The following is a 13,182-nucleotide window of genomic DNA, read 5'->3' as shown; positions in this document are numbered from 1 at the left end:
ATAGGAACCCACAATTGCCCGTGAGATAGTGCCACCTAGATAGTGTGACTACAGAGTCAACAGAGTGGAATCAAGGCCAAGGCCTGTAAATGACAGCTAACCAACAGTAATAATACTTTATAGGTTGAGTCACTGTATATAATTAATGAAAGAATAGAACTTGGTCAGTATATATCTGTAACCCAATGAAGACAGTATCCCCATTTTATATATGGAAAACCTGACTTTCAAAAGTTAAATGGTCAATCTAATGAGTTCAGCTTCAACAAGATAGTAGGAACAGTGCGTGTGTGGTCTGTAGGATTAGATTGCCTGGTTTGTCTGAAAGAGACCAGGAGCAGGGGAGGGGCAGAAGGAGAGGAAGAGGGAGAATCTTTTATTTTGTTTACTTTACAGAGAGAGAGCAAGAGCAGGGGAAAGGGGCGGAGGAGGGGGGGGGGAGAGAGAGAATCCTAAGCAGGCTCCATGCTGAGGGTGAAGGCTGGCGTGGGGCTCGATCCCACAATCCTGGGATCATGACCTGAGCAGAGATCAACAGTCTGACGTTTGACTGGGTTTTAAGTCATCCTCTAGCACATAAACTAATTTCTCTGAGCCTTAGTTTCTTTATCTGTAAAAGGAATTGATAGTTCTCACCCATAGTTTTTTTTGGAAATACCTAACTGATTTTTTTTTAATCTCGAATAATTGATGTCAAGAACTTAACTCATAGGAAGCACTTAGTATTAGCTAGTATTATAGATTTATTCTATCAATCATTCTCTAACTTTGGGATTTTGTGGACCAATAGATTAAAGAAAAAGGAAGGGCAAGGGGCGAGATAGAATGGTTTGCTTTTTGTCTTGCCAAGTGAGGCTGTTAAGTTTTTTCTATCACTGCAGTCTTCATAAGAGAAAAGACATTTTTAAAAATCCAAGTTGGAATGAAGGACCTAGTATCAGAATAAAGAAGTATTATTCAAATGGAATAAATTTAGCTTCTATAAAAGACTCAATATACTTCTTATTTCTCTTATTTCACCATGAAATAAGAATTCGATAGTCTATAAGTGTCCCGTCAGTTCTGAAAGATTTCGATTCTGACATTCCTACTCTTGTCTGGTTCTCCTTGCTTCTGTATCTTTCCTCTTTGGAGTTAGACAATCTGGTTACAATCCATATAGTCCAAGTCAATACTTACCTAAGGAATCTGTGAATGCTCTTAGAAGTCATAAGTTAGAGACTACAGTCAAATGGAATTGCACCGGATAAAACCATGAGCATTAAAAGAAAACAGCCCTGACAGTAATATACTAGTATTCATCTAACAAATATACACAGCGTACCATGTGCCAGTGACGCCTCTAAACCTTAGGCATATGAACAACAAAACACAAATGGTCCATGCCCTTTGGAAGTTAACAATTGAATTATTCCTCTGTCCCATACCTTGTTGGTTCTTGAGGCTTCCAGAATACCTAGAGCTTTACTTTTAATTGAACAAGGAGTGGGGATGGGACAACAAGTAATTTATCTGGCAATTTAAATTTTATATTAAAGAAATAATGACAAGGGGCGCCTGGGTGGCTCAGTTGGTTGAGCGTCCAACTTCGGCTCAGGTCATGATCTCACGGTTTGTGGGTTCAAGTCCCACATCAGGCTCTGTGCTGACTGCTAGCTCAGAGCCTGGAGCCTGCTTCAGATTCTGTGTCTCTCTCACTGCCTCTCCCCTGTTCATGTTCTGTCTCTCTCTCAAAAATAAATAAATGTTAAAAAAAAAGATTAGAAAAAGGACAAAATTTGCTGTAGCTTCAGGTTGACAGGCATAGTTTAGTTTACTCTTCTCTGCCCCTGGGTTGATGATTTTTTACATTTAGGTTGCATAAATATCGTATGAAGGAATTTATTACAAACACTGATTCCAGGGATGCACGGGTGGCTCAGTCAGTTAAGAGGCTGACCCTTAATTTAGCTCCTGTTGTGATTTCATGGTAGCAAGATTGTACCCCATGTTGGGCTCCATGCTGACAGCATGGAGCCTGCTTGGGATTCTCTTCCTCCCTGCTCTCTCAATCTTTCACAAAATAAATAAATAAACTTAAAAAAAATATATATGGATTCCATGATCCTAGAGATTCTGATCCAGTATGGCTGTGGTAAAGCCTAGAATTTGCTTTATTTAGGAAAAACTCTTGGCTGATATCAGTGTCACACTAGTGGTCTACAGATCTTTCCTGGAGAAGTCTTGCTTAGGGATACTTCACAAGTTTCAGAAGGCAGTAAGTTTAAAAAGGCAATTTACAAAGTGAAACTTGGCAACATTTCTCCACTAAACTTATTTTGTGGGGTGCCTGGCTGACTCAGCCCATAAAGCATGCAACTCTGCATCCCAAGGTAGTAAGCTCAAGGACCATGTTGGGCATAGGCATAAAGCTTACCTAAAAAATGGGGTGCTTGGGTGGCTCAGTTGGTTGAGGATCTCTCTCTTGATTTCAGCTCAGGTCATGCTTCCAAGGTCGTGCGATTAAGCCCTTTGTCGGGCTCCTTGCTGAGTGTGGAGCCTGCTTGAGGTTCTCTCTCTCCTTCTGCCTCTCCCTCACTCATGTGCTCTCTTTCTCCCCATCTCAAAAATATAACAATAAAATAAAATAAAATAAATAAGAGGCACCTGGGAATTGGTTAAGCATCTGACTCTGGATTTCAGCTCAGGGAATGACCTCATGGTTAGAGAAATCAAGCCTGAGTTGGGCTTAAACATTTAAAATACATAAGAAGTTAAAAAAAAAACCCTCAGGTTTTTGCATTCTATTCCTACTATCCTTCTGAATCCTGAAAGTTTAACACACTTTCATACTGTAGAAATTAATTCCAGATTAGTATTAGCCACAGGTCAATTTTAGAAAAAGTCCTTGAGAAGTTTTTATCAGATATGTTGCTAAGATGTCTGCTGGAGGAGGCTGCCTGATTCTGGGGTTTTAACTACGTTCGGGTCTCACAGTTTTTGTTTTAATAAATTGGTATTGCACGTGGGTGTATAACAAGTGTCTTAGAATCTGGCTTAGAGTTGTTTCTGCCCCCAAAAGCAGAATTCCATGTATTGTCTTTGTAGAGATGACAGCGCTCTCTAGCTGAAGATCACAGGAGCACGCCTGTAGTCGGATAAATTTGGGTTCACTAGTTTATTGAAACAAGAACACTCACCATGCAGGACTCTGAGGTGTGTCAGAGATTGTTAGAGATGGCATAGGATTTGGGCTTGTGTTATACATTTGGGGAAGGTTCAAGGAAGCAGGACATTACTGTGGGTTGGATACTGGCAGGAAGTAGTGAGAATTCTTTTTGGTTTTTTGCTTTTTAAGCTTCTTAGTAGTTTCTATACCCCATGTGGGGCTCAAACTCATGACCCTGAAATTGAGAGTTGCATTATCTTCTGACTAAGCCAGGTGCCCCAACAAGTGGTGATGAATCTGTGACAGAGCATCTTAATTCTCTGTCACGAGAAGACTGAGGTGAGGTGAAAGCTGCTACATACAGAAGTGACACTTATATCAGGCAGGAGAAGAGCTATTTTGTCATTCTTCTGGTTTGGACACGTTCATGTTTTTTCTGTGTTCAAAGAGGAGTACGTGTGGTCTTGTTTTTGTTGATTCATCATGGTTACAATGACCTTGGCTGAGGTTGAGTTTCTGTGACACTGTTTTTGTTCTACCTGAGAGCAGATGGTCTAGCTGGGAGTGCTCTAGCCTTTCCGTGTTTGCTGTCCTCTTTTTGAGGGTTAAAATAAAAATTAAGGAAAACATACTATTATATATGGATTGGAATCTAGACACATTCAAAATACTGAGCAGAAGCTATGTCTTGACAAAGATGAGATTCAGCTCAGTGTAAGGGAAAAAGACTGTGATTATTTTTCCTATTGAGCCCTGTAATTGTTGTGTGAATTTGACAATAACGTTAACAGCTTCCATTTGTTGAGTACCCACTATATGCCATAACATTTCCTAGGTGCTTGACACACATTAACAGCTTTGCAAGGCATAAATATTTTGATCGTCCCCATTTTACAGATGAGTAGTTAGTAAGTGGAATTGCTGCAATGTTAAGGGGTTTGAGCCTCTCCCAACCTACTCAGTTTCCACTATACCTGGATGCCTCTTTATTCAGAACCTTGGCATCTGCAGGTAGAGCAGTGAGATGTAATACATACTCGGCAGGATTGTTCTGAGACTCAAATGCTATCATACATCTAAAGGCACCTTGCACAGTAGCTGGCTCGTGGTGAACAAGCCCCGACTAAGAGTCTTCTGTCTTCCAGCAGAGAGGAGGAGCCTCTGATTGTAAGTAGAGATGAGGTGACTAGTAGTCAATGTTGAATGACTCTAGACGGTATGAATCTCCTGGTTACAAAAAAGTTAGGCTGAAAAAAAAAACCTTAGTATTACAGATTCAGAGTTTAGAGCTCCAAGAAATCCTCAAAGTCTTTTCTTAGAGATGAGGAAAATGAAGCTTAGAAAGGCAGTTGATGTGTCCAGTAATCTGTAAGTGCTATGTATGCTGAGAAAGCGGACTGTCCACTCCTAGCCCCACCCCCCTCTTTTTTTTTTCAGGCAACAGATCTGCTTCTTTTCACGAGGTCTAGGTTAGAGGTCCCAGAGTGCTCTGGACCCTTGTTTATTCGCTGGCCGCCCTTACGAGGCTAACAGGTCACTGCTGCCCTTCAGGTATGGGGCTACAGAGCTCTGCAGTTGCTCAGTAACTGGGAGGGATCCTCTTCCCTCTGGTTACTTAATCTTACAGTTAAAAGTTTTGAATTGTCCTTATTCAGTGCAGTTGGCAACTCGATCATTTGGTAGCATTATTTTGGAAGCTAGTGCTCGAGTGGCATACCTGGGGTAGAGAGCAGGGGAGGTGGGCCGCGGGATTCTCACGCAGGGCAGCCGGCGGGAGGGCAGGACCGCGCGGCGGAGGTGGGCGGCCCCGCCCCCAGAGGGGCAGGGGCGGGGCGAGCGCGCGGGCGCCGAGGGGAGGGCGGGACGCCGGAAGGGCTGGGAGGAGGTGAGCCCCGCGCCGAGGAGCAGGCGAGTGTTGCTGTGGCCCCCGCCATGTCCGCTCGCAACTTGGGCACGGAGCTGGGTAAGGCCCCCGCGGGTCGTCCCCGCCCGTCTCCGTCGCCTCCCGTCCCCCGCCCTCCGCCGCACGCGTGCCTCGCCGCCGCCTGGTGCCCTGGCGTCGGCCGCCTAGGGTGCTCGACGGGACGGGAAGGGGTGGCGCAGGGTACGCACGCACCCAGGGCGAAGGCCGATCTACCGAGACAGGAACTCTAGTGCACATTGGCCTCCGGGCCTTATGTTGTAAGCGGAAGACAGCAAGAGATTCAACCTTCATCTTCCAACTTAATTTGTTCACCTTCTAGCTTTGTGGTTGCAAAGAGCAAAACCAAACCAGAATACCAACCCCCGCAACCCCAAAACATAAAAACAACCCGAACAAAACAAGATAAAAACCTTCCGTACCCACTGAGTAGAATCCCTGTGCGATTTAATGTTGGATTTCCGTAGATAATTTTAACACAGCTGTATCCTAAAGCCGCATGCTGGTGGAGAAGTTGTCAGATCTCTGTACTGTAGAACTTACTGTAAATTGTGTATGGTTTTAGAGGTACAGAGATTTGTAAGAGTACCTGAATTGTTACAGTATTTTTCATTTTGTTGATATTATCAAATATTACTGGGTGAAAAATTTAGTTCTGATTTCTTAAAATGCGAAAAATTTATCATTCAAACCGTAGCAAAACCATGATCGGAACCAAAGGTGAAGGACCTCAGTTTAAGTATCATAGCTGAGATACCTATATCCTGGATCTTCACTTTAGCTGTGTGACTTTGGGCAAATTACTTAATCACTCTGTGCTTAAATTTCTTAATCTGTTACATGGTTGTAATAGTACTTCATAGGGTAGTTTGGAGATCAAATGAGAGGATGTAAAGTGTTTGGTACCTACTAAGTGTTAATGAATAGTAGTATTGTATACCATTGGGTTTTTAGAGGTTAATCTTCAGAAAATTAGCTATGATTCTTTATAACACATAAAGTACGTTTTTATTTTCTTTAAAAGTGTTCTAATTAAACAGTCTAGACTAAAAGAAGTAGTACAGAAATTTTATTAAATCATTAGCGTGTGTCTTTATAAAGACACTTGATTTCTTCATCAAATTGATTTTCCTTTAGTCATTGCCCTTTAGAAGATTATGTCTTATTAATTTATTGTTTATTTATTTTTGAGAGAGTGACAGTGCATTAGTGGGGGAGGCCGCAGTAGGAGAGGGAGACACAAAATCCAAAGCAGGCTCAGAGCTGTCAGCACAGAGCCCAATATGGGGCTCACACTCATGAATCCTGAGATCATGACCTGAGCCAAAGTCCTATGCTTAACTGACTGAGCCACCCAGGCACCCCAGAAGATTATGTTTTAAACTCTAGTTTGTAGCTCTGGAATGTGGACTTGAGTAATAAAGGACTATCCCCTAGATTAGAGGATCCAGAAAGATGGTGGATGGCGAATAGGGATAGAGTGTAGGTCTTGCTTTGGGATCTTCAAGGATTTGGGTCTCTTAACTTTGTACACATTAAGGATACATTATTTTTTCAAAACTTAAATATTTATTTTTCTTTATTAAGACTTTCTGAACTTGGGAGAATTCCCATCACTTCCTTACATTTTTTGAAAAGTAAAAGTAAAGACAAAAAATTGCTATGGGGCATCTTGGGTGGCTCAGTTGATTAAGCATCTGACTCTTGATTTTGGTCATGATCTTGGGGTTCATGAGTTTGAGCCCCACATCAGGCTATGTGGTGACAGCGTGGAGCCTGCTTGGGATTCTCTCTGTGCCCCTCCCCCACATGATTACTTGTGCTCTCTCTTTCTCTCCTCCCATCAAAAATAAATAAACTTTAAAAAAAATCCTAAAAAACCAAAATGACAATTGCTATGTAGAATAATAGTAAATGTAATTTTTATGCAACTATTTAAATGATCATAGTTTTGTTTTATTCTCTTTGTTTAAATAAAATTATATATTTCAAGGATTTTTTTCCTTCACTGATATTAATCATTAATCCAGACAGAGATTTAACCTAAAATGTAAAATAAGTTATGTGAATTATTTATGTACTAGAAAAAAAATCATTCAGTATTAATTTATGCTATATATTAACTAATGCCTTTTGTAATTTTCTAATTAAAGGTCTTTTTAAATGAACACTGTCACTTTTTTAAAGAATATAACTTTTATTCTCTTATTACAAGAGAAATGCAGGTTTATTGTAAAAATTTTAGAAAATACAATTAGCACAAAAAAACTAAAATCATTGCTAATCCAATCACACATTTATATTTTAGTGTATATACTTTTAGTTAATAGATAAAAAAAAATTTTTTTAATGTTTATTTATTGTTGAGAGACAGAGAAACAGAGCATGCGCAGGGGAGGGTCAGAGAGAGAGGGAGATACAGAATCCGAAGCAGGTTCCTGGTCTGAGCTGTCAGCACAGAGCCCGATGCGGGGCTCGAACTCACAAACCGAAAGATCATGACCCAAGCCACAGTCAGTCGTTTAACCGACTGAGCTACTCAGGAGCCCCTAGATTTTTTTTTTTTTTTTAATTAATAGGCTCATTTGAGACTGAACCTGGCCCTTATGATAAACCCCTTTTATCATGGCATTTAGGCACATAAAAGAAAGAACAAATCCTCTAACTTTAATGTTAGTTTTTATATCAGTGTTTAGTGGCTAGTGCTATGTGCTTAAGGTATTTTATACCTACAACGTTTATTTCTGATTTTCTCCAACTCAAACATGAAGTTAAAAAAAAAGTTTTCTCTGGGCCGTGTTTGCCCTACGTGGGTAGGTGACAGCTGTATCTTCATAAAGGACTTGGCCAGTTTGGAGTTAGAAGGGTAAAACCCCTAAATCTGGGCGTGGTATGGAGTAGCCCATGGTCTGGCCAAGTTACTTATTTTGTTTCCAACTGGGTCAGTGGTTCTCAAAGTTTGCTTCCTGGACTAGCAGTGTTGACATCAGATGAGAGCTTATTAGAAATGCAAATTCTAAGGCTCCTTGAGATCTATTTTTTGATCTTGCGTTTCTTTTTTTTCTTTCTACTTTCTTTGCTACACACACACACACACACACACACACACACACACACACACACACCCACCCCCCCCCCCCCCCCCCCCCCCCCCCCCCCCCCCCCCCCCCCCCCCCCCCCCCCCCCCCCCCTACATCCAGGTTAGTTAGCATGTAGGGCAATAATAATTTCAGGAGTAGGTTCCAGGGACCCACCCCTCACGTGTGACACCCAGTGCTCATCCCACCACGTGTCTTCCTTGATGCCCCCTGCCCATTTAGCCCGTCCCTGCACGCACAACCCCTCCAACAACCCTCAGTTTGTACTCTATTTAAGAGTCTGTTTTGTCCCACTTCCTGTTTTTATATTACTTTTGCTTTCCTTCCCTTATGTTCATCTGTTTTGTATCTTCATTTCTACATATGAGTTAAGTCATATACTTGTGTTTCTTTGACTAATTTTGTTAACGTAAGACCCTCTAGTTCCGTCCACGTATTTGCAAATGGCAAGATTTCATTCTTTTTGATTGCCGAGTAATACTCCATTGTATGTATCTACCACATCTTCTTTATCCATTCATCTGTCAATGGACATTTGAAGCCCCTTGAGATCTTAATGAATCAGAAGCTCTGGGGTGGGGCTGGGCCTTCCAAGTTTTAATAATTCCTCTGGATGGTTCTAAAACACACTCAGGTTTGAGCACCACTAGGCTAATGGTCTCTATGGTACTAGGGAGCGCTTCTGGCCCTATGCATTCTATTCAGATGGATGTATGTTCTTTTCTTTATTCTCCTAGATGCCTCCAAAGTTTTGCCTAAAATGTAGGTACAGCATGGGCAGTGATCTTTCTTTTTGTTCACCAGTGTGTCTCAGGCACCTGCAGAAGTGTCTTCCACACCAGAAACCTTCAGACATACCCGTTAAATAAACAAATGAATTTAGTGCTACTTGTGTGGGAGAACGGGCATCTGTCTCAGCCTTTCTTCATAGGCAGGTGCTGGTGGATGTCCACCTCCCTCTTTTCTAAATATCACTAAGTTTAAATTTGTTTTGTCTCAAGAGGCTTAGGAACCATGGCAATAGTGTGACTTTCTTTCAAATGTGAATTTCTTTTGAGACATCTGGAAAGTGGGGGTATTGTATCCATTGACTTCTGAGACCTTTCCACTCTCAGAATTTAAAATATTTCCAATAGCTTCTATCTGAAAAACAATAGGAAACAAAGGAACTGAAAACTGATTTTTAATTTGGGGGAATGGGGACAAGGCTATGGGCTTTCTCTAGTGGATTGACAAGAGATTGTTTTAGGCACGTATCCACAATTGGAATGATCAGGGACCAGGATTGCGGAGGACCGCAGAGGTTATTTTTCTCTGGGGAGCCTTCTCTGTAGGGCAAGCCAGAACAAACAGAAAGAGCAACTTATTTATTTAAAACCCAGATAAAGGAGATGAGCTTTGGCTAGTTGCCAAACCAAGAACCATGATGGGATTTTATATTTTATGAAGCACATTTATTCATTCAAAAAGTAGTTAGTTGTTGAGTATGAATTGTGTACTTAGTGGTGTTACCCTAGAGACAAGATGGACAAGGAGAGTTCCTGCTTTCGAAGACCTACATCTGATTCAGGAGCTGGGCATCAAGCCAAGTCTACAATTAAAATAATCGCAAATGTGATAAACAGTTATTTTTCATTTATTTTTTGTCTATTTAAGAAATTAGATAGATACACCCAAACTACCTTAAATGGATTGTGATAACTAAGTGCCCTCTGCCCTCTTACATTGTAATTTTTATTTTCCCTTTAAGAACTTGGATAAGTATCAGGGATGTAGGGAGCTCATTTTTGCCACTCCTGCTGAAGCATAATTTTGATAGAGAATGTAGATTTCGGTAATGGAGATTTTCCATTGCAAAGTTATCTTCAAACATTTTAAGTATTTGGAGTGAAATTTCATTTATTTATTTATTTTTAAAAGTTTGTTTATTTATTTTGAGAGAGAGAGCGTGAGCAGGGGAGGGCAGAGAGAGAGGGACCGACAGAGTCCCAAGCAGGCTCCACGCTCTCCACACAGATGTGGGGCTGGAACTCACCAACTGTGAGATCATGACCTGAGCTGAAACCAAGAATCGGTTGCTTAACCAGGTGTCCTTGGAATGAAATTTTAAATCTTAAAGTTAGGTTAAGCACAGACTGCTTGAGAATATTCTTTATTTAACACCAGCCATGTGCTGGACGCTGCCTAGCCGCCAGGCACCAAGATCGTGGTTAACACAGAGCGTTAGCTATGTGCCAGGCACTGTGTCACATGCTTTTTGTGTTATTCTTCACAGCAGCCTTGTGAAGATTCTGTTGTGATGCTCTTTTTACAGATGTGCAGACTGAGGTACAGGAGGTTTAAGTATTTTGCCAAAAACCAGTCCGGCAGAGCTTACACAGAGCTAATGTGGCAGAGCCAGAACTCAAACCCAGGTGGTTTGACGTTAACGCTGTATGCTTCACCACAGCGCCCCGTCTCTTGGCGCCAGCGGGGAGCACTCGGTCTGTCAGACCAGAGAGGGCAAGTCAACAGTTGGTGAATAATTTTAATGTGACTTTCTAAGGTTTGCCTGTGTTTTTGTGAAAGCTTTTTGTTTTCTTACCATAATCCACGTTAAAAAAAAATCTTTTTCTCTTTTCCTCTCTTCTTCTTTTTCTTCCCTTTTTTTTTTTTTAACTATGCTCTATGCCCAAAGTGGGGCTTGAACTCATGACCCCAAGATGAAGAGTCGCAGGCTGTATCAATTGACCCTGCCAGGCACCCTCATAATCCACATCTCAACCATTGCAATTTGTTTCAGAGAAGATGAAGATTATCTTGAGAGAGAAGGGAAGTGTCCAATCTTTGGTAGATTAGGAGAGTAGGTTTGGATGTCATTGAATTAGAAATTTTACGGCATGACACATTAAAAGAAGCCTTCCTCTGGGAATTCCTTATGTAGATGTGCTGATGTGCCTGAGTGTCTCAGGGCGGGGACCTGGGAGTGATCTCCAAGTGATCAGAGGAAGAGGGTCTTAGTTTTCTAAATTTCCTTTTCTTGTCTCTTTGTGTTTTTTCATTTTTTGTTATTTTAGGGAGAGAGAGAGAGTGTGTGTGTAAAGTGGGGGAGGGGACAGAGGGAGAAAGAATCTCGAGCAGGCTCCACACTCAGCGTAGAGCCTGATGTGGGGCTTCATCCCACGACTCCGAGATCAGGACCTGGGCCAATGGACTGAGCCACCCAGGTACCCCATCTCTCTGTATTTTTATAAAACCCTGGCGCTCATACTCAAGTCCTTGGCTTGCAGGGTTTAAAAACCATGCCTGTCTCTGATGTCATCTTTAGGTTAAAAAAAAAGAAGAAAGGAAGAAAAATACTAACAATGTTTGATAATTTTGTTGATTTGAGATGACTTTTTTGTCTTTTTTGTTTTTTGGATTCTAAGTCTGAGGCCTCTGTAGTTTCCTGAGACCTTTAGTGGTAAACAAGGCAAACAGTTTAAGGAGTCTATAGATTTCAGGTGATAAATGACCTAAATCACTTTTCAAGAATTAATTAATTAATTAATTTATTTATTGAGACAGAAGGGTATTAAAGTTGTCTTTGAGTTAAAAAAAAGTCAGACAAAATGTAGGGTAGCATATTTTTACTAGGTGGCATGTAAACTTTGACTGTAGCTCAAGTTAGGTAAAGATAGAATTTTTGAAAAAACAAACTGTGGAGTGCCCACTGTTGCTGGCACGTGGTTCTGGATGCTTGGGGTAATGGCTGGGACGCCAAAGTGAGCATCACCTGTTCTCTGCTCTCCCTGCAGCTCACCGCCAGCTAAGGGGTGGGGTCATGTTAGTCGTCACAGAGAAGTAGTCAGATTAGAAAGGCACAGAGCAATTCACAGACACTTGAGGGAAGGTTTTTTGGTAAAGGATATTTTTGACAGGGAGTAGTTTCTGGGAAGGAACTGCGTAAAACCAGCTTGGCATGCTTCATTAACTATAGGAACACAATTTTTATTTATTTATTTTTAATTTTTTTGTTTTTTATTTATTTTTGGGAGACAAGAGAGACAGCGCTAGCAGGGGAGAGGCAGAGAGAGAGGGAGACACAGAATCTGAAACAGGCTCCAGGCTCTGTGCTGTCAGCACAGAGCCCGGGGCTCGAACCTATGAACCGTGAGATCATGACCTGAGCTGAAGCTGGACACTTAACCGACTGAGCCACCCAGGCGCCCCAGGAACACAGTTTTTAGGTTTCTAGTGTAATCTCATTTTGTAATGGCTAAGAGTAATATTTTAATGAAGAAAGAAGATTTATTCTATGTATAAAATACACAGTGAATGTAATGATTATCCTTTTATGAATGCTAACTTTGATTTTACCTTATAAGTCTTTTACTGTTTGCTTGTAAGTGTGATGATGAGGTGTCTTATTATTCTGATACTGTTCTGATAAATAGAAAAAAACCCTGTAAAGTAATAATTTGGGTTGGTCATATAATTAAATAAGTAAAAGTTCTCCATGGTGCTTCCTAAGTTAAAAAAAATTTTTTTTGAGGCATCTAAGCCCTGTAGATTTTAATTGTTAGGAAGGAAGACGAACTTCAAGCGCTCACTTAAAATGGGAAAGAAAGACTAGTAAATAGGACAGCAAGAGCCCTTGAGGATGCAGTTTAAACATGTCACTAGAAATTGTTTAAGTGGAGAGCTCTGGCCCTTTTAAAACACTGTCACTTGAGGATTGGGTCACCTTGAAATGTGTTCATCTTTGAGTTAAAGGCATAAAAAGGCACTTTGAAATTGTTCTGTTAACTTTGGTGTGTGTCGTGTGTGTCTACGGCTGTACCTCTCGTCAGCCCGCCTCAGCTGTGAGTCAGTCCCCTGGAAACCAAAGTGGTTGCGAGAGAAGGAGAAATGTTTCATCTCTGCTCCAGCAAACTCTACAGCGTTTTTAAAATGTTGAGACACTGGCTGCAACTTCTGACTCTCTTTGTCGAGCCAGGCCTTCCTCCCCTAAAGCAAGTCTGAGATGAGAGTAGCTTCTGGTAATTACTTCCTAA

The 13,182-nt window shown here is 41.3% G+C and overlaps 1 protein-coding gene across 1 annotated transcript in view; it reads left to right on the top strand.

Moving 5' to 3' along the window:
- Positions 1 to 5,015: 5,015 nt before the first annotated feature.
- DERA (deoxyribose-phosphate aldolase) overlaps positions 5,016 to 13,182 on the top strand; it is a 115,144-nt gene continuing 106,977 nt past the window's right edge. Inside the window, exon 1 of the mRNA XM_029955093.1 lies at positions 5,016 to 5,111. Within this exon, the coding sequence (XP_029810953.1) occupies positions 5,081 to 5,111 (31 nt within the window). The 5' untranslated portion in view covers positions 5,016 to 5,080. The remainder of the gene's footprint in view (positions 5,112 to 13,182) is intronic.

The sequence above is a fragment of the Suricata suricatta genome, chromosome 10, assembly GCF_006229205.1.
Source record: "Suricata suricatta isolate VVHF042 chromosome 10, meerkat_22Aug2017_6uvM2_HiC, whole genome shotgun sequence".
Classification (NCBI taxonomy): domain Eukaryota; kingdom Metazoa; phylum Chordata; class Mammalia; order Carnivora; family Herpestidae; genus Suricata; species Suricata suricatta.
This window is presented reverse-complemented; position numbering and strand designations above follow the sequence as displayed.